The sequence below is a fragment of the Tenrec ecaudatus genome, chromosome 15 (genome assembly GCF_050624435.1).
Source record: "Tenrec ecaudatus isolate mTenEca1 chromosome 15, mTenEca1.hap1, whole genome shotgun sequence".
Taxonomy (NCBI): Eukaryota; Metazoa; Chordata; class Mammalia; order Afrosoricida; family Tenrecidae; genus Tenrec; species Tenrec ecaudatus.
In genome coordinates this window covers 88,179,855-88,202,185 of record NC_134544.1, presented here as the reverse complement: position 1 = coordinate 88,202,185, position 22,331 = coordinate 88,179,855, and the positions used below count along the sequence as shown (strand labels likewise).

The window sequence follows — 22,331 nt, the reverse complement described above, 5'->3', positions numbered from 1 at the left end:
GATTTTAAAACATGCAGTATTCCCTTGTTCTGTTTCCAAAAGAGCTTCTTGATCTATGTACAGGGTCTACAGGAGAACCATGAAGTGTTCTGGAATTCCCATTCTTCTCAAAGCTACCCATAGTAAATTAAAATCAACACAGGCAAATGTCTTTACAGTCTGGGGTCCTCTGCTTTCAGCCAAGATCCATCTCACCTCAGTAGTGGTGAGCCCTTGTTCTACATCCTCTTCTAAATGCAGCATAAAGCTCCAGCAGCTCTCTGTCAATGTCCTGCTGCATTCATTGCCTGATTTACAGCAAAATTTTACTTCAATGTGACATCAATGTTATCGTTTTACAAGGTGAGCATTCTGTCTGGCCACGTTTCTTTGGAGCGGGTACAAGAATGGATCTCTTCCAGTCAGTTGGCCAATGAACTGTCCTGCACATTTCCTGGCATAGATGAGTGAGTGTTCCATGTTGGAGCCACTGTGTCAATATATCATGTCAAGGGCCTTGCTCTTTTCAGGGTCCTTCTCCAAGGACAGGTCTTTTCTTAAAATAGATTGAAAGTATGTAAGAGGAAGTGTCACCATCCACACCTTTAAGAAGAACGATGGTCACACTCTTTCAAAACGGATATGTTTGTCCTTTTGGCACACTTTTCTTGATTTAAAACCATGCAATATTGAGTTGTTCTGTTCCCATATCTGCTTCTTAATCCATGTAAAGGTTGTAGATAAGCACAATGTAGTGTTCTGGAATGCCCATTCTTCTCAAGGATACCCACAGTTTGTAGTGATGCACACAATTCCTGCGTTGTAGGAAGCTGGAATTTATTGTGCTGAGACTTCCCATTGATGTGGATATCCTCAAAATGGTGCAGCCAGATTATATCCAAAAATAGGTGGTGGATTACAGCTGGAATCTCCTCAATCTGAACTGCTTTGCTCCCTATTTGGGTCAGATGGTTCATCTGAGAAGTCTCAGACTCTCTGCAAACACCCTGGACTTGACACATTCCTAGGGACCAGGAGGTGGAATGCCAGGACCCTAAATCTTAATAGAGACAAGGACCTTGCCTCAGGGCCAACTGTAGTTAAAGCCATCCCTTATAACCAGTCACCTACATTTATCGTTCTATCGAAACATACTGGGAGAGAATAAATTTCTGTTTGTGAAAGCCTTACATAAGTTGAATTACTTTCTTATATAATGAGCTTATGTAACATATTCTGGTGTCTTTGGGGGGGAGAATTGAGTGTATTCTATTGGATTCTGAAATATATGGGTTTACTTGCTCTACTTAGTATAAACAGAGCAAACAGATTTGCGTGTACCCTTCACTATCTCTTTCACACCTCATTATCTGTTCAGGGCCTTCAGGACATGTCTTAATATTTTCGCTGTGTGCAGTGGTTCATTGCCTGTATTGACTTGACTTCTTGGGATCATAATTCTCAGTAGTGTGGCAGTTATTTAGTAGTGTAATATTTGGATCTCTGGTCGAGTAGTAGGCGGTCTTGGTCTATTAATCAAGAGTTGGAGGCTTCATATGCACCAGGTCTCCAATTGAGAAAGATGAGAATTCTGCTCCCATAAAGACTTATTACAGTGTTTACCAAAGTACCTGATATTGCTCCTTGAGGGAAATGGAATGGTCCTGTGGTAGAAAGCAGATAACTGTACTTTATTCTATGGGAGAAAGATGTGGCTTTCTACTCCTATAGCTACAGTCTGAGAAACCACAGGGTAAATTCTGCCCTTTACTACATAGTCGCTATTAATCTGCTCATACTCAATGGAAGTGAGAGTTATTTTCATTTTATTCTGAATTATGTGCTATAATACAAACGTTTTCAATTGGCAGCTAGGTGGTGGGTGATTTTCTTTTTTCCTGAGAAGAGGGTATGCAATAGGACCAATTATTTTGGGAGCCTGTGATTGGTAGCATTTGGAAACTAGGGAGCAGTTCTAATTTGTCCATAGGTCGGCTATGAGGGGCAATGGACACAATGGCACTGGATTTGGTTTATATGATAAAATGTGGCACTGCACAATGGATCAGGTATAATGGAATCATGTAAGAAAGCATTCCATGGTACAAAGATTCAGAGTGTGGCAGTAAATTCTTTATTTCTTCGTAATCTTTCTGAGATAAAGGGATTTTCCTGAGGCGTGACTCCACAACCTTTCCTCTCTGAAAGCATTATAGAGAATTGAGAAGGCAGGACATGACTACAGCAAGAAAGGAGAGCTATATCAGTGTTCTTCTGTGCACCAGAAGACCCTACCCAGTGAACCTCTTAAACCCAAAGTAACACTGATGCCAACATACAGATTGCTGTCTAAGGCAGGTCAGGCCCACAAATGTTGTCAGCAGACAAGGACCTTGCCTCAGAGTTAACGGAGATGACAGCTTTATCCTATGGCTGATGCCCTTAATTTGAATTCTATCCACCTAATCTATAAAAAAATGAGTGTTGAATGGAAAAACCCACAATTAACGATGCTTCATTAAACACATTTAAGAATTACAAAAAGGTGCTGGACTTTTCTCTAGATGGCAATCCTCTAAACACATTCAGTGGGACGAATGACTGTTCCTGTACTATAGAGAAATGAAGCTCTGGAAACATAGTTGATTAGGTCTTGACTACTAACCATAAGATCAGTGGTTTGAACTTACCAACCCATCACTGGGGAGAGATACGAGGCCATCTATTCCTGAAATGAGTTACAGTATAATAAACCCAATGTTATCTCAGGTGGTATAGTGGTTAAGAGTTGGACTGTGATCCCCAAGGTCTGGACTTTCAAACAGCCAATTGTTCTGGGGGCAAAGGACAGGGCTTTCTACACTTGCAAAAATTACAGACTCAGAAACGGACAGGGCCATTTTCCTCTCTCCTGTAGGGCCGTTTTCCTCTCTCCTGGATGGCAGTGAGTCTCAGAGTTTGCGAAACCGAAAGGGGCTAGCTAAGAAGCAACAAAGCCCACATGGAAGAAGCATGCCAGCCTGTGCGATCATGAGGTGTCGAAGGGATCAGGTATATGGCATCAGAAGAAGAAAAATAATCTTACCATTGTTAATGAAGGGGGAAGTACAGAGTAGAGACCCAAAGCCTATTTGTCGGCCACTGGATATCCCCTTGCAGAGGGGTCTAGGGGAGGAGATGAGTCAGTCAGGGTGCCATGTAGCACTGATGAAGAATACAGCATTCCTCCAGTTCCTGAATGCTTCCTTCCCCACTCAACTATCATGATCCGAACTCTGCCTTGCAAATCTGGATAGAGCAGAGGATGTACACTAGTGTAGATAGGACCTGGAGGCACAGGGAATGCAGGGAGGATGATCCCTTCAGGACCAGGGGTGTGAAGGGCGATACTGGGAGGGTAGAGGGTGAGTGGTTTGGAAAGAGGGAACCGATTACCAGGATCTACGTGTGGCCTCCTCCCTGGGGGACAGACAACAGAAAAGGGGGTGAAGGGAGATGCCGGACAGGGCAAGATATGACAAAATAATAATTTATAAATTATCCAGGGCTTATGAGGGAGGGAGGAGTGGGGAGGGAGGGGGAAAAAAGAAGATCTGATATAAAAGACTTAAGTGGAGAGCAGATGCTTTGAATATGATGAGGGCAAAGAATGTGCTTTGCACAATTGATGTATGTGTGGGTTGTGATAAGTGTTGTGTGAGTCCCTCCTAAAATGTTAAAAAGAAAGAAACCCAAAGGGGCACTTCTCCTATTTTCTAGAAAGCGGCTCTGAGTAGCAATCGACATAATGACAGTGAATTGGAGCTAAGTGCAGGAGCCAGCTTGATAAATAGTCAAAATGTCAAAGCCATAGGGTGTACATGAGATTCAGTTTCATAAAGCTATTTCTAGAAGGTTATTGCTCCTCCCTCGTTCCCTTTCACAGTTTTTATGTTATTGAAATCACTTGGGTTAATGGCACAGTGGGTCATGTGTAAGGACTGAGTTTCTGTGTCGACTTGGCTCGGCCATGATGTCAGCCTACATATCAATGTTTGACATAATGCCATCACTTCCATGAAGAGATTTGCTGTCAGCAGCCAGGAGTGGGAGGTGGTATCCTGGTGGGTGTGGTTTCCCCCAGTATAAATATAAGTGGATTCTCTCTGAAAGCTGTGCAGCTTTTGGCCAGGTTCAGAAACTCACCAGAAGTGTAGATCTCCAGATGTGAGACAGCATCTTGCCATATTTCCTACATAGCTTGGATTCATTGTTTGCACAGCCTGTGAGGAATCAGCCTACCATCTAACCTGCCCATCTGGGATTCATCAGGCCCTCAACCTACTTGAATCAAGAGAAGGTTCCAGAGTGATATCTGAGACTTGCCAGCCTCTACCACTGTGCACTGAAAAGGTAAGTAGTGTGACTAGAACTTTTTCCTAACTATTTCTGACAGGTTGGAGGGGTGGGAGTAAAACTGGGCTTTATACTCTGGTAAAAGGTACAGACTCAGAAACTCACAAGAGAAGTTCTACCCTGTCCTATAGTTTCTCTATGAGTCAGCATTGACTCAATGTCTTTCAGTGACTAAGGGTGCTGGAGCCTAGATTTTAGAGGGCTGGGCTCACCCACTTGGCTCTCCCTGAGGTCTGAGCAGATGCAGTTTAACCTTCACAGGTCAGGATTCCTTTAGGAGCAGATTGGTCAGAATGAGCACAGGGACCCACTCAGCATCTTGGAGCTTGCCATCCAGAGTTATGTTGCAACATTTCACTCATTCCCTCTCTGGAGTGGCTGTCCGTAGAATTTTCCCACCCCTGTTCACGGCAGCTGTTGTCTGGAGAGAGGGAGAAAGTGAAAGTCATGGTGGAGGGCTGGTCCTTCATCTCACTGCCCCTGGTTGTTCCAGTGACAATTTCAGAGGACATCTTTTAAAGCTTGTGATAGTTGTCTTCATATTCGCAGTGTCAAGAGTTTTTAGATAATTTGATATCCAGTTGTTTTTAACTTACGGTGTCACATGTTTGTCAAAGGAGAACCGTGCCTCATAGTGTCTTCAAAGTTTTGTTTTGTTTTTTCAAAATATGTCACCAGGCCTCTCTGAAAGTACTTTTGAGGAGAAACCAAACCAAATCATCTTCTAAGTTAGCTTCTAAACATTCTAACTGTTTGCGTTATTAGGGGTTTCAAGTTTAAAGAAGTGAACTATGATTTTCACATTTATTCAACAAAAAATGACATACGTATTTTGGAGATTTTAAAGAATTCTTTTCTAATTAAATTCTTCCTTTTAAGATTTTTGGGTTTGCAATTAAATCTGTTTTGTTCCATTTTCTAGTGAAATTCTCTAAGGCTTTAGGAAAAAGGCATTGCATTTAGTTTGTTTTTGCTGATTCTCAGATGATTACTAGGTGTGGTATAAGAGTGGATCAATGACAAGGTGGGTGGAGATAACACAGGTCTAATAAAAGACTGATAGGATTTTCACATTGGCATCTGGGTGGGTCTAATCCAATGAAAATTGTCCTGGGAGATTTTCATTCCTGTGGTGAGAATATTTCTTTTAGATGCATAATTCATAAATTACATTTTCTTTATGGATCCTAAAATACGTGCCTTTGATTTGATGTTTTAGGCTGTTATTGTTGTTCTGGGCTATGGGATTGGTCCTGATTCATACATACCCTCAAGTCTTACTCATAGTTAGCCTATGTCAAGATGGAATCAATTCTGCCCAAAACATGGCCATCCTTACAATTGTTATGCTGGAGCTGATTGCTGCAGTTACCATGTCATTTCATCTCAACGAACATCTTCCTATATTTTCTCTGAACCTTTTATTCAACAAGCCTGCAATTTTCCAAGGACTGAAATGTTAATCTAGTAGAGGTCAATGCCAGTTCCTTGATATTTTTTCCTTCAAATCATAAAATATTGAAACAATATAAATTTGTATCAGAATTCAGATTTTTTGTTTGTTTTCTCTAAGAAAAGCTTTCCGTTTGAGTTCAATGAAATACACTTTGCCTCTGATTGCGAGTCATAATTTGATTTTAATTTGAATCTCTCTAATGTTCACCTACTGAGGATAAATGCATCCAATGATGCAGAGTATTTGTGACATAGACATGTTTGGTTTTCTCTTTCAATTTGATGCTTCTCGTGCACATGGAAACAGGAGAGGCAATGATTTTAAGCTCTTAGATGTAAAATACTAGTCATTGGTTCAAGCTCATCAACTGTTTCTTGGAGAAACAGGAGAAAGGGGTGCCTATTTGAAAATGATTAGGGCAAAGAATGTACAGATGAGCTCTTTATACAATTGATGTATGTATATGTATGGATTGTGATAAGAGTTGTATGAGCCCCTAATAAAATGTTTTTTTAAAAAAGAGAGAAAGAAAGGGATGCCTAGAGAGTAATGGCACAGTCAGACTCCATAAAGGTTACAGCCTTAAAGCTAATGCTCTGGTGCAGTGCTACTGTATTCTACGGGGTGTTTATTCTGTGATAGGGTTACCTTGCTTGTCTTAGTAAAATGAGGTGGGTGTATTTTTCAATGATCTGACGTAAGTTGAGTTTGAACTGCCAGGCTCTGTGTTAGAGACAAAGCTGTGGATCATTTACCTCCATCCCACTCAGGGCTCCTTAAGCTATGCTTTCACTTTTTTAAAGATAATTGTATATCTAGTTTTAATCCTAAAATGTCTCTAAAGATAATATAACTTAGGAATTAGACTAAAATTATTATATAACACATATTTAACAACTTCTAAATTGCTTTGTTTTGCCCAATTTTTTTTCTGTTACTTTTGAGTGTATAGCCATGGCATGGGTCGGGTGGTGGGGACGGGAGTAGGATGAGAAAGCCAGAACTACATTGGACTGCCCATTATGGTCAATACTGAGTTTCAAATTTGCTGGTCATTATTTCTAAATACTATGTACTTAAGAGGCAATCATCCCAATGGTAACACAATATTTGAGAACTTTCACTACATTCAGGTTTCTGTATAACACATAGGGTTACACAAATATCTTTCATAGCTAAAGTTTTCTGTACTTCTACTTGTTTTTCCAAGGTTCAGCTTTTAGTGTTAATCAGGATAGCTATTGCATGTTTCTCTGAAAGTGCTTGATGAATTATATTTCTGTTGCTTAATTTTTAAAGATAATTCATCCAGTTTTAAGTTGACTGTTGAAGTCATTTTACATAAATTTTATTTTTCCTATGAAGTTCACTGAAATGTTCACTTTTTCTGTCCTGTATTGGAGCCCTCTTGGAGCCCCATTGGGCTGCCAACCCAGCAGTTCCAAGGACCAGTCGCTCCATGGAGAAAGACAAGGCTTTTAACGCTTGTCAAGAGTTACAGCCTGAGGAAAACACAAGCATATCTCCTCCATGTGTTACAGGGTGAAACTGATGTCAGTGAGTTTGTTTGGTTAGTTGACTTGGTTCATATTTTACATGAAGTGTGATTTTTGATATTAGCATCTTCAGGCTATATTTATTCACCTGATTTTTTTACTAGCACTTCTCATAAAATTCACTTATGTCAGGGGTGTCAAACTGGTGGCCTTCCGGCTGCCTGCGACTGCTCAGGTAATTTTTTGTGGCCCCAAATTCTCTGAAATAAAATGAAAATAGAAAAAAATTGTTATAAAAAAATAGCGCTTAGGGGAGATGGAGGCAATACTGTACACACAATTCCCTCTTTAACCCTTTAACTACAGAAGACCACTATACAGGTGGCCCAAAGTCTTTTCTGGAGGCCTGTGGACGTTTCTAGACACGATCATTTCCGGTAACGTTTTAAAGCGATGTCTGCCACTCTCATTGCATAATAAAAACAGATCCTAACAGTGAAAAGGTTAAAAACAGGACTCTAGGATGTGCTGTTATGAGTCATACCTAGCAGCAATGCTAGTTAACACTTTTAGAGGGAAGCCATTACGATTGTGCATCACATTTGTCAGCTGTCCAACATTTTGTGTTTTTTATTACTTTGTTATATTTTCCGGTCACACCATAAGAGGCAAGGGAAAGCTAGTAGAAGGAAAGCGCTGGCAAATTTCCGGTTAAAAGCATAATTATAGTTTTATAAATAAAACCAATGTTTAAATAAAAACAATTATATAGGGTTTTAATTATCCTATCCATATTTCTGAATCCTCACTTCAAAATAAAAATTCAACAAAATTTGTAAATGTGATGTGGCCCACTTTAATCTTGCCTGTTGCACCACATAGCAAACATTTTAATTGAGTTTGACACCCCTGACTTCTGTTGAATGTTACTGAATTACTGTCTTTAGATTTACTTTTTAAAAATCCCTTGAGAAACTCCTTCTTAGTGGAATTAGAAATTTCCCAAAATTGCAACAGAAGCTAAGTATCAACAGATAGAGACACCCTTCCAACTGAATAAACTTCCAGAGCAGCATAATGAGCCAGGAGCAATCTGGGAAAACCCACTCCGTGTGCACAAATCCTGTCTCTTTGGGGGAAACAATAGTTGTCCATCATAGTAGAATTCCCTTGGTCAATCAGCATGCCTGGGGAGAGTGCATTTGCTCTCACAGAGCCATCAATACACTGCAAGAGATTTTCAGACAGAAAAAGAAACAAAAGCACAGCATCCAAATACACAGAACATCCATAAGAACCGGGTTTTCTGACTTTATTTTGCAGCCATGAAGTCCCAGGGCTATCGAAGCCAGAACTCAAGCCTTAAAATCATGACTTTCCGGCCTACCATGGAAGAATTTAAGGATTTCAACAAATACATTGCTTACATGGAATCCCAAGGTGCCCACCGTGCAGGCCTGGCTAAGATAATCCCACCCAAACAGTGGACAGCCAGAGAGAACTATGACGATGTGGATGACATCCTCATAGCCAGTCCTGTGCAGCAGGTAACTACTGGGCAGACAGGTGTCTTTTTGCAATACCATAAAAAGAAGAAATCCATGACCGTGGAGGAGTATCGCCACTTGGCCAGCACCGACAGATACCGCACTCCCACACACCGGGATGTTGACGATTTGGAGCGGACCTATTGGAAGAGCCGCCTGTACAATTCTCCCATTTATGGGGCTGGAGTATGTGGCTCCTTATTTGGTGAAAACACTGAGCATTGGAACCTCAGACACCTGGGGACGATCCAGGATCTGCTGGAGCAGGAGAGTGGAGTTGTCATCAAAGGCGTCAACACCCCCTACCTGTACTTTGGCCTGTGGCAGACCACCTTACTTGGCACACGGAGGACATGGACCTGTACAGCATCAACTACCTGCACTTCGGGGAGCCCAAAACGTGGTATGCGGTGCCCCCTGAGCACGGAGCCCGCCTGGAGAGACTGGCCAGGGAGCTTTTCCCTGGCAGTTCCAGTGGCTGCGCGAAATTCCTGCGGCACAAGGTGGCCCTCATCCCACCCAGAGTCCTCAGGGAGAACGGCATTCCTGTTGGTCGGATCACCCAGGGAGCAGGCGAGTTCATGGTCACATTCCCCTACGGATACCACGCTGGCTTCAATCACGGTTTCAACTGTGCGGAATCCATCAACTTTGCCACCCTGCGCTGGGTTAATTACGGTAAAGCTGCTTCTCAGTGCAGCTGTGGGGAAGCCAGGGTCACATTTCCCATGGACGCCTTCGTGCGCATTCTGCAACCCGGGCGCTATGAGCTGTGGAAACAGGGCAGGGACCGCACCTCCGTGGACCACGTGGAGCCCACAGCACTGACCAGCCCGGAGTGGATGGCCTGGAAGGAAGCCCGGACTCGTGTGATGGTCAAGGGGCGTCTGCGGTCCTTTAAGCCACGCAGGGCCAGGCGTCGCTCTCTGACTCTGGCTGCAGACAGTGGGCTTGGGGGCTGTGCACTGGTGTGTCCTAGTCCCACAACCCACTCCTGGGCAGACAGCTCCACTGTGCAGCCTGAGGCCCCTAACTTCATGGGCAGCAGTCCAACGGGATCCAGTGTCTCCCTATTTCCCACCTCAGTTCCATCTGCCCAGTATCTCCAGGCTTCACCAAAGGGGACTCGCACTAGGCGTCCTCAGGACTCCGATGCCCACCAGCAGTCTGTGAAGTCCAGGGCCAAGAAGCACACAGCAAGCACATTTGTACACCTGCCAACTCAGGCATTGCATGAGAATCAACAATCAACAGATGACTCTGGCCCTCGGAGTTTTGAGATCCAGCATGCTGTTAAAGCTTCTGGGTGCTGCTGTGACCCCGATCTTCAGCCCTTGGGACCCCCACTGAATCCTGATTCTCTGATGCACCCTGGCCCCTGCCTGAAGTCACTGGACAACATCTCAGTGAATCTCCCGGACATGCTTGTGCTGAGTCCTCCTAATGAGTCTTTGACTTCTAAAACATTCTCCAGCTATGCCTCTGTGCACAGTATGGCACCTCTGGACCTCCTCGGTGCTATTGCTATGGACCCCCTTAAACTTCTATAATCCTGCCCTCAGATGAGGTTCTGCAAATCTACTTACATAGATCCTTGGAGACAGACTCGATGGAACTTCACTTCCTAAATCCTGAAAGGTTGTCACCAGCAAAGATCTTCTTGTTGTGAGTTTAGCTAAACTGCAGTTTTTGTCAAATGTGATTGTCCCTTGGACTATCTCTCACCTTCAGGAAACAGAAACACACCCAGCCAATCTTCAACATGGAAATTGTAATCTGTGGTGATCCTTGACCTCTCAGTGCCATGTTGATAGGTTGCCTAATACTTGCTCAGACTATGGACTCCACTAAAATGTGTTCTAAGGACTCGCAGACCAACTGGATATATGTGTGTCCCTTGATTCTTCCTAGGTTTGGGAGTTGTCCTTGAAAAGAACTCCCTGCACAGAAAACTTTAAACCCATTGCTTTCCAGCGTGTCTCTCCACGTGGCAATCTCAGTGATCAAGACCCACTGTTTCAAAGTTGGACTTGGGGCTAATATTTAAGGAGGCCCATTCCCAAGTCTTTCTTTGATAATGCAGGAGGTGGGTTCAAACTGCTCACCTAGTCCTCACAAAAATTGGAGCCAACATTGGACGATGCTCAGAATGTGAGGCTCAATCCATCTGCACTTCCGAAGCGCTGACCCGGTCTTCTACCAGTGGTCACAACTGTACCTTCTAATGAAATTCAAGCCTTTAACACACTCCAATAATTCTGACGTGGCCACCCTTCAACCCACCAACCAAGCAATTGCTCACGTAGAAACTGCACCTTTGAATGAATGATGTCTGTTGCTGTTTGGGGATCAAGGATACCTATTTGTGATTATTAATTTCATTGTTCTTAGTGTGTATCTGAAAGAAAATAAAATACCTTAAAACACATTCGGAAAGTTTGACTATGAGAGGTATGTGAAAAACAAAGTGACTCATCACATAGCCAGAGCGAAAGAAGTAGCTAGGTCCCAATGAATTCACCAGTCTGTCCTTGTACCCAGAGTAGTCCGTGAGGGAATGGAAGAAAATTGTACAACAAAACACCACCACAGCAAAACAACAAGTCAAATGATGGGGAGAGTTACTGCCCAGAGTTCCCATCTAATCATTGAGCTGAAATTACTCCTGGAGTCACCTTTTCATGAAATCACACATTGGCATTGACTTGGGACTCCATTTCCCAGAAACTCTCGATACCCCTGTTGGCATTGTCTCTTCAATTCATGTATTTAAAAGCCTGTTTTCAGGTCTGCAGCCAGAAAAATAAGCATCAGAGAGCCTGTCATGGAGGGTAGTGTGGCAAATTTTCTCTCTTTCTTGAAAGACTCTTAAAATTTTTTTCTCTACAGGAACCCATCCCCTGCCCCCACCCAATTGCTTAATCAAAAGAGGTAACAGAAAACTCACTTTAGAAACTCCACAAATTTCTTATTCATCAGATCTAACCATTACTCTGAGTGATTATAAAAGGAGAAAAAGTAAAACTAAAAGAGATATGGATTAGTTTTTATTTAATCTGTTTCAAACAAACATCAGTTTTAGGCCCAAGTATTTATAATTTACCATAGTCGAAGCTGCATGGAACTATGAGACATAGAAGAAATTCAGATATGTTCGTGTTGCATTTAGAACAGACACTTATCCTTTGAAAGATCTAGATTTTAGATTGACCAATAAGCCCCAAAACTGTTTATTGTGCCCTCCACCTGCATTGCTGACACCGCTCTCGGGAAACTATTCTACTCAGGCTTCCTTCAAGATGTTTGTGGTTTTCTGCTACAGTATCCCTGGGGAATAAACATCAACCTCTGAAATTAGTAAGGTTAGTACAGAAAGGAAAGAGGCACAGGATAAATAAAATACTATTTAAACATGAAACAAAACTTAAAAAATGTATAATTAGCCATGATACTTAAAGCAGCCTGGTACGATGGTATATATGAATACCAAAGGATTAGAATTGAGAACCTAGAAATACAACCAAGTACCTATAGACACCTAATCTTTTTTTTTGACACCTAATCTTTCACAAAGGAATAAAACCCATTAAGTGAAGAGGAGATACCCATTTCAACAAATGGTGTTGGAAAAACTGAATTTCCATCTGCAAAAGAATGGAACAAGGTTCATACCTCACATCATATACAAAAATGAACTCAATATAGATCCAACACCTACATACTAATCCTCGACCACACAACCAAACAATGAAATTTAGGGACAAGCTTGAGGGTATTTAAGCAAGGTATAAACACACCTATAGAAGCAGACATTCCTATTGGCTCTATTTCTTCCCGCTGCAGCATCCAATCCCTCTCATACTTTCCTCCAGTACCAGATGGGCCTACGGGAATTTTATCCCCCATGCCTGAATTAAAAATGTTTTCCATAAACCTGAATTTTTGGCTATCTTTATTGGATCATGAAGTTTCACATCGACAGCTTTCAATGTATAGAAAATAACCATGTCGCCCATGTGGCTCTTTTGAATTTTATTATAAAACAAAAGGGGGAATTGTGGGAAACAGAAAGATGTCTCCCAAGCCTCCCACAAATATATGTTAGACTTAGGACACTGCTTGCAGCTAATGGTAAATGATTGGCCAGGTACCTCCCTGAAGGCAGTCAGTTGCCAGACTACTGTCTGATCCCAACACAAGTAGAACCCACTCCCTGCTGTTAAGGAGAGTGGGCTACTTCTCCCTAAAGGCTTGTGGCCATCAGTTTAGTCCCTTCAGGGAGGGTTTACAACCTACTCATAATGGTTTCTATAATGATCCAGAGAACAGGTCAAACCAGATCAGTGACATCCAAAGTTAGTCTGCCATGCTGAATCTAGGATCTGCCCACATTGTCACATGCATATTCCTAGTCCCTCCTCTTCCTATTGCGTGGATACCCCTAAAACACCCCCATCCCAGTACTGTATTACCTATAGCACAACCCTTTCCTGTGACATTTGTCTTCACCTGTAATTAGGGGGCTCACATGTCCCAAGAGAATATAAATGCCTCGGTAACAATAAATATTGCTCTCTCTCCACATGGATCGCCAACTGAGGCTGAGGTGAGCATGTGAGCATGCCACCATGAAATGTGTCTGACGACATTATTTCAATCTCTGTTCTATCTCTCATGCTCTCTATAACTTTACTATAATCTTTAGTTATTATCACTGTACAGTTGCGCCTACTGGACCCGTGATGATTTGTTAGGGGCTGGTTTCCCTCACAAAGCAGGAAACTGGCTAAGGCAATTACACTCTGGTCCAACCATCACAAAGCAACAGACCAGAGAACTATAAAGGCAAGGTTCACAGAGCCATTTATCTCTCAGCCTTTCATTAATGCCACATGTGTTTATTGGCCAGGTTTTCACAATGAAATTTAACTATATCAAGGGTTACACAGAAACCAGTTACATTCCAATCACTTTAGCATTAATTGATATGTCCAAAATCTTGACCCTTTAGAGTGTTTTAATAGTCCTTCACTAGTGTATAAAATGTTCAGTGATAATAGCATCCCAGATTGTTCCTTAGACAGCATCAGCAATGGTAGAAGTGTCTCACTAGGCAGCAATTGCTATTCTCACGAGTCTGTGAGGCGTTGATGCTTTGGGTAACCAGTAACAGGACAGAGGTCTTTGGGCTGTTTTCTTAACTCTCAGGTCACATCATCAACTGCCTTTCTTCTGGGCCTTGCTGGCTGAAGAGAAATCCATCTATCTCCTTTGCTTCTGAAAAGGTAAACAAATAGCCCCTCCTTTTGGGCAATTAACAGCGTGGAAACAGAATCGTGGTTAAGATTGGGTGTTTTCCTCCTTCAATGCAGGAATACTTCCTTCTATCAAATTGGCATTCTATGATGCTCACCCTCCCAACACAACCACTGAAGACAAAGTGGGTGAACAAGCAAATGTGGTGAAGAGAGCTGATGGTGCCCGGCTATCAAAAGATATAGCATCTGGGGTCTTAAAGGCTTGAAGATAAACAAGGGGCCATCTAGCTCAGAAGCAACAAAGCCCACAACAAATGCTGGTGGAAGAACACACCAGCCTGTGTGATCACGAGGTTCTGAAGGGATCAGTTATCAGGCATCAAAGAACAAAAAATCATATCATTGGGTGCACACCTCCATGATACGATCGCCAAAGACAAACGGGTGCATAAGCAAATGTGGCGAAGAAAGTTGATGGTGCCCAGCTATCAAAAGAGATAGTGTCTGGGGGTCTTAAAGGCTTGAAGGTAAACAAGCGGCCATCTAGCTCAGAAGAAACAAAGCCCACATGGAAGAACCACACCGGCCTGTGCAATCACGAGGTGTCGAAGAGATCAGGTATAAGGCATCATCAAAAAAATACCATAGTGAATGAAGGGGGAAGTGCACAGTGGAGACCCAAAGCCCATTTGTCAGCCACTGGAGATCCCCTCACAGAGGGGTCTAGGGGAGGAGATGAGTCAGTCAGTGTGTGATGTAGTACCGATGAAGAATACAGCTTTCCCCCAGATACTGGATGCTTCCTCCCCCCCAACTACCATGATCCAAATTCTAACTTGCAAGACTGGGTAGAGCAGAGGTTGTACACTGGTGCATATAGGAGCTGGAGGCACAGGGAATCCAGGGTGGATGATACCTTCAGGACCAGGGGTGTGAGGGGCGATACTGGGAGAGTAGAGGGTGAGTGGGTTGGTAAGGGGGAACGGAATACAAGGATCTACATGTGACGTCCTCTCTGGGGGATGAACAACAGAGAAGGGGGTGGAGGGAGATGCCAGATAGGACAAGATATGACAAAATAATCATCTATAAATTATCAAGGGCTCATGAGGGAGGGGGGACCGGGGAGGGAGGGCAAAAAAAAAAGAGGACCTGATGGAAAGGGCTTAAGTGGAGAGCAAATGCTTTGAAAATGATTAGGGCAAAGAATGTACAGATGTGCTTAATTCAATTAATGTATGTATATGTATGGATTGTGATAAGAGTTGTATGAGCCCCTAATTAAATATTTAAAAAGAAACAAGGGCAAATGGAAAGGCAAACACAGGGAAGATGCAGTTACATTGTGTGGAATGCAATCAATGTCACAAATCAAAGTATGTATGAATGCTCCAGCATAAAACCAGTCTGCAAGAGAAAAAAATGATTAGGGCAAAGTCTGTACAGATGGGCTTTATACAATTGATGTATGTATATGTATGAACTGTGAAAAGAATTGTATGAGCCCCAATAAATTGTTAAAATAAAAAAAGAGAAAAAAAAAGAAAAAACCAGTCTGCTTTGGTAACTTTTATCCAAATTACAAAAAAAGTTAAAGAAAAAAATTCATTATGTTTTTATATATAACCAATAAATTATTTGAAAACCAAAAAAAATCCTTGGGTGCTTTCTTCATATTTTCCTTGTCCTTCATCTTTCTCCAAATATTTTTACGTCCTTTTTTCTACTGTTATGAACAGTGCGAATGACCCTGTGAAAGGGTCATTCAATGTGCCCCCTCCAAGGGGTTCGCGACCCACAGGTTGAGAACTGCTTTTCTAAGGGGAGTCCATCAGCTTTCTTCTGCAAAAATATAAACGAATCGTCCTTCCTACACGTGATTAGTGGACTGGGATCCCAAAGGGGATTTCCATTTTGCTGGGACTTTTTATGATCAGCTAATTTCTATAGAGGTGAAAATATGTCTATCTGCCCTAATTTTTTTACAAGCTTTTAGTAAGGAGAAAATTGTTTTAGTTCAAATGACAAAATGAAATTTATTAGACATAGAATTTCCTTTCATCTCTTCCGTCTGTTTTAACAATGGAGACTCTAAGACATTGTAACCAATCTCAGGGAACTTGCCAGGTTCCAAACCAGTGAAACTTTAAAAAATCATTTAATTGGGAGCTCATACAACTCTTTTTTTTTTTATTTTTCATATGGTCTTTCTTTTTTTTTATTATTACCAAAATTTTTTTAACAATTTATTGGGGCTCATACAATTCTTTTCACAGTTCATACATATACATACATCAATTGTATAAAGCACATCTGTACAGTCTTTGCCCTAATCATTTTTTTCTCTTTTCTTCTTTTACAATTTATTAGGGACTCATACAACTCTTACCACAATCCATACATATACATTCATCAATTGTATAAAGCACATACATACATTCCCTGCCCCAATCATTCTCAAAGCATTTGCTCTCCACTTAAGCCCCTTGCATCAGGTCCTCTTCCCCCCCCTCCCCACTCCCCCCTCCCTCATATGCCCTTGGTAATTTATACATCGTTATTTTGTCATATCTTGCCCTATCCAGAGTCTCCCTTCCCCCCTTCTCTGCTGTCCCTCTCCCAAGGAAGAGGTCACATGTGGATCCTTGTAATCAGTTCCCCCTTTCCAACCCACTCACCCTCCACTCTCCCAGCATCGTCCCTCACACCCTTGGTCCTGAAGGTATAATCAACCCTGGATTCCCTGTACCTCCAACCCTCATATGCACCAGTGTACAGCCTCTGTCCTATCCAGCCCTGCAAGGTAGAATTCGGATCATGGTAGTTGGGGGGAGGAAGCATCCAGGATCTGGGGGAAAGCTGTGTTCTTAATCGATACTACCTCACACCCTAGTTAACCCATCTCCTCTCCTAAAAACCTCTATGAGGGGATCTCCATTGGTCGACACTTGAGCGTTGGGTCTCCACTCTGCACTTCCCCCTTCATTTAATATGATATATATATATACATATATACACATACATATATACATATACACATATATACACAAACATACACACACTTATATCTTTTTTTTTTGCATGATGCCTTATACCTGGTCCCTTGGGCACCTCGTGATCGCACTGGCTGGTGTGCTTCTTCCATGTGGGCTTATTTGCTTCTGAGCTAGATGGCCGCTTATTCACCTTCTAGCCTTTAAGACCCCAGACGCTATCTCTTTTGATAGCCGGGCACCATCAGCTTTCTTCACCACATTTGCTTATGCACCCATTTGTCTTCAGCGATCCTATCATGGAGTTGTGCAGTCAATGATATGATTTTTTGTTCTTTGATGCCTGGTAACTGATCCCTTTGGGACCACTCGATCACACAGGCTGGTGTGTTCTTCCATGTGGACTTTGTTGCTTCTGAGCTAGATGGCCGCTTGTTTATCTTCAAGCCTTTAAGACCCCAATCACTATCTCTTTTGATAGCCGGGCACCATCAGCTTTCTTCACCACATTTACTTGTTCACCCACTTTGACTCCAGCCGTTGTGTCGGGAGAGTGAGCATCATAGAGTTCCAATTTAATAAAAGAAGGTATTCATGCATTGAGGGAGTGTTTGAGTAGAGGCCCAAGGTCCTTCCGCCACCTTAATATTTGACCTATAAATATAGACACATAGATCTATTTCCCCATCCTCCTATATATATTTGCATGTACATGTCTTTGTCTAGACCTCCATGAATGCCCTTTGACTCCTAGCTCTTTCCTCCATCTCCCTTGGCTTTCCTCCTGCCCTACTACCATGCTTCATCGCCACCTGGGCTAGAGTATACTTCTTCTCTAAGCACCCTTACCCTTGATCATTTCCCACCAGGCCAGCCACTCCCCCTTCTCTACCATTTGGGGTCCCATGTTTTTCCCTTGTCCCTGGGTTTGTTAACACCACTTCCTTACCCCCCCCTACCCCCCCACCCCAAGTCCCCCCAGAACTGTCGGTCCCGTTGTTTTTCCTCCAGATAGTTCATCCAGCCTGTCCTATTCAGACAGACCTGTGGAGTCACTAACATGCACGAAAACTAGACAGAGGAAAACAAAGCAACAGTATACAACCAGACAAAAAAACAACAAAAACAAACCACTGACAAAGAACAGAACAAAACAGTTCACAAGAGAAAAGCTTGTACTTAGTTCAGGGATTGTTTGCTGGCCCTTAGGAGCGTTTTCCAGTCCAGTCTGTTGGGGCACCATGCCCTGGCCCCAAATTCCACTTTCAGCATTCCCTGGGGACCTTGCCACTCCATTCCCTTGCTGTTCCGCTGCACTCCCCCAGTGATTTGCCTCGGTGTGGTAGGATCAGGTCAGGTGCAATTCCCACACTGTGTCTCCGGTGCTGTCCTCTGTATCGCCCTTAGTCACTGAGGGGCATCATGTCTCATAGTGGGGCCAGCCATGTTGTTCTCTCTGTGGACTGGCTGCTCTACTCAGGAACATCATCATCACGGCCTGGTGGGCCAGGCTGTGCTCCACTCTCTCCTCCTGCCCCTTCATCTGCTCCCGTGTGCTCTAGTTAAATATGTCCATCTACCAGAGCTGCAGAGTCAATGTCGTCCTTTGGAACAAATTCTTCTCGGGGGAGCGGCAGGAATCCACTTAATTTATGGTGCTGGGGCCAGCCTCCCAGACCTCTCCACCGGTTCCCTCCTCCACGCCGGGATATTGAATTCACACCTTGCGACACTGGGTTGAAGTCTGGTCCCACTTTCCCTGTGGAGATATAAAGAATACCCTCCCCTTGGGTGGATTAGTGCCCCATGACCCCACTACCCTTTTCTTCCTTGTATTCATCCTTTTGTTTTCCTTTCCCCACCTCCTCCACCATTGTCTACCATGTACATCCCTGGTTTTGGTCGGGTCTCTTCCATACTACACCGTCTTCACCCCTAAAATGTTTGTATACAGTAGCTTTTTTCCCTATGCCACTTTTGTTTTTTTAAAAAAAAATTTTTTTAATTCCTACCTCAGCGGACTCATGTTGTACTTGTCCTTTTGTGCCTGACTTACTTCGCTTAGCATGATTTCCTCCAGTTCTTCCCATGCCGCTATGTGCCTCATACGTTCATCACTGCTTTTTAGTGATGCGTAGTATTCCATTGTATGTATATACCACAGTTTTTTAATCCAATCGTCAGTTGATGGAAATTTGGGTTGCTTCCAACTCCTTGCAATTGTGAACTGTGCCGCAATGTACATTGGAGCACAGATGTCTGGTCTTGGTTTGTTTCTTGCCTCTTCTGGGTATATGCCCAGTAGGGGGATTGCTGGGTCATATGGTAACTCTATTTCCATCTGTTTTAGTATCGCCAGATTGATTTCCATAGTGGCTATACGTACTTACAGTCCCACCAGCAGTGGATGAGAGTTCCTGTCTCCACACAGCCCCTCCAACACTTGTTGCTTTCTGATTTTTTGAATTGGGCTACCTTTGAGGGTGTCAGGTGGTACCTCATTGTTGTTTTAATTTGCATTTCTCTTATGGCTAAAGATCGGGAACATTTTCTCCTATGTTTGTTGGCCATTCGGATTTCTGCCCCTGTGAAACTTCTGTTTAAGTCCTTTGCCCACCTTTCAAGTGGGCTATTGGTTTTTTTCTTTTTGGAAGCTAGCAGAGTACTGTAGATTTTAGTAATAAGACCTTTGTCTTATGTGTCATTGCTAAAGATGTTTTCCCAGTCTGTGGACTCTCTTATTACTCTCTTGGTGAATTCTTTAGATGTACACAAGTGTTTTATCTTCTGTATATCCCATTTGTCGATTTGTGCCTCCTCTGTGTTTGTGTCCTTCCCTATTTCTGATAGCCTGTGTATTCCCTGCGCCAAAGTTCTCAAGTTGGTCCCAATTCCCTCATTGATGGTCCTAATAGTTTGGGGTTTAACTTCAAGGTCTGTGATCCACCTTGAGTTTATTCTTGTGCATGGAGTGAGATAAGGGTCTTGCTTCATTTTTCTGCATGTTGATATCCATTTTTTCCAGCACCACTTGTTAAAGAGGGCATCTGCTTCCCATTTGATCTTTTTGTGGCCCTTATCAAAGATCAGCTGTGTGTATGCTGATGCTTTTATTTCTGGGTTTTCAGTTCTTTTCCATTGGTCTGAGTATCTGTCATTGTACCAATACCATGCAGTTTTGAGAACTGTGGCTGTATAGTATGTGCCAAAGTCAGGTAAAGCAAGCCCTCTCATGGTGTCCTTCTTGAGGAGTTCTCTGCTAATTCTGGGCTTTTTCCTCTCCATATGAAGTTGGTAATCAGTTTTTCCATTTCTTTGAAGAAAGATGATGGTAATTGTATCGGGATAGCATTAAACTTATATAGTGCCTTTGGCAGAACTGACATCTTAACTATATTAAGTCTCCCAATCCAAGAGCAAGGAATATTCTTCCATTTGTTGAGGTCGCTTTTGGTTTCATGTAATAGTGTTCTATAGTTTTCCCTATATAGATCTTTTGTTTTTTCAGTCAAGTGTATCCCTAGATATTTCAGTTTGTGTTTGGCTATTGTGAAGGGTACCACCTTTTTGATCTCTTCTTCTGTGGCCTTATCTGATGTGTATAACAGTCCGATGGACTTCTGTTTGTTGATCTTGTATCCTGCCACTCTGCCAAACTCTTCTATTGCTTCCAGTACTCCCCTTGTGGAACTTTTGGGATTTTCCATATATAAAATCATATCATCTGCAAATAATGATAGTTTCACCTCTTCCTTCCCCAGACGAATACCTTTGATGTCACTTCTTTGCCTTATGCTGTTAGCTAACACCCTTGCACGATATTAAATAGGAGTGGAGACAAGGGGCATCCTTGTCTGGTTCCCTTTTTCAGTGGGATTGTGTTAGTCTTTTCTCCATTGACTATGACTTTGGCTGTTGGTTTTTCATATATAGCTTGTATTGTCTTGAGGAACTTTCCTTCCATTCCTATCTTCGCTAGTGTCTTAAACAGGAATTGGTGTTGGATGTTGTCGAATGCTTTTTCTGCGTCTATTGATATTATCATGTGATTCTTACACTTTTTCATGTCAATGTGACGAATAATACTAATGGTCTTTCGTATGTTGAACCATCCCTGCATCCCTGGTGTGAATCCCACTTGGTCATGGTGAATTATTTGTTTTATATACTTTTGTATTCTGTTGGCTAGTATTTTGTTAAGGATTTTTGCATCAATGTTCATTAGGGATATCGGTCTGTAGTTCTCGATTCTTGTGGGATCCTTGCCCGGTTTGGGCATCAGAGTTATACTAGCTTCATAGAAGGAGTTTGCCATCTTTTTCTATGTTCTGGAAAAGTTTGTGTAGGATTGGTATTAGTTCTTCCCTGAATGCTTGGTAGAATTCTCCAGTGTATCCATCAGGTCCAGGGGATTTTTTTGTTGGTAATCCCTTGATAACCTTTTCTATTTCTTCTATTGCGATGGGTCTGTTGAGATTCTTGATGTCCACCGAGGATAGTCTAGGGAGGGATTGTTTTTCCAGGAATTTGTCCATGTCTTCCAAATTGTTGAATTCATTGGAGTACAATCCTTCATAGTATTGTGTAACTATCCTTTTGATTTCATTAGGGTCTGTTGTAATGACCCCTCTTTCATCCCTTATTCTTGCTATTGAGATTTGTTCCCTCCTTTCTTTGGTTAGGTTTGCCAATGGTCTATCGATCCTGTTTATCTTTTCAAAGAACCAACTTTTAGCGATATTAATTTTTTCCATAGTTTTTTTATTTTCCCTCTCCTGAATCTCAGCCCTGATTTTTATAATTTCTTTTCTTTTGCTATTAGTAGGGTTGTCCTGCTGACTCAGCTCTAGTTTTTGTGAATTTTGTGTCAGCGTATCCGTCATGAGTCTCTCTTCCTTTCTCAGGTGTGCTTGTATTGCTATGAACCTTCCTCTGATGACTGCCTTTGCTGTGTCCCATTTTCGTTGGTTTCGAGAAATTTCCTGATTTCATCTCGGATCTGCACCAGTATGCACTCCTTTTGCAGTAGAGAGTTATTCATCCTCCAATTATTTGCTCTTATTTTTTTTTAACAATTTATTGGGGCTGATACAATTCTTTTCACAGTTCATACATATACATACATCAATTGTATAAAGCACATCTGTACAGCCTTTGCCCTAATCATTTTTTTCTCTTTTCTTCTTTTACATTTTATTAGGGACTCA

General features: G+C 42.3%; 1 protein-coding gene across 1 annotated transcript; it reads left to right on the top strand.

The window, feature by feature from the left end:
• The first annotated feature begins 8,651 nt into the window (after nt 1-8,651).
• LOC142427581 (lysine-specific demethylase 4D-like) lies at nt 8,652-10,423 on the top strand. The gene is given in 2 exon segments (XM_075532788.1): nt 8,652-9,204; nt 9,207-10,423. Coding segments are annotated over 2 exon segments (1,770 nt in total).
• Nucleotides 10,424-22,331: the final 11,908 nt, after the last annotated feature.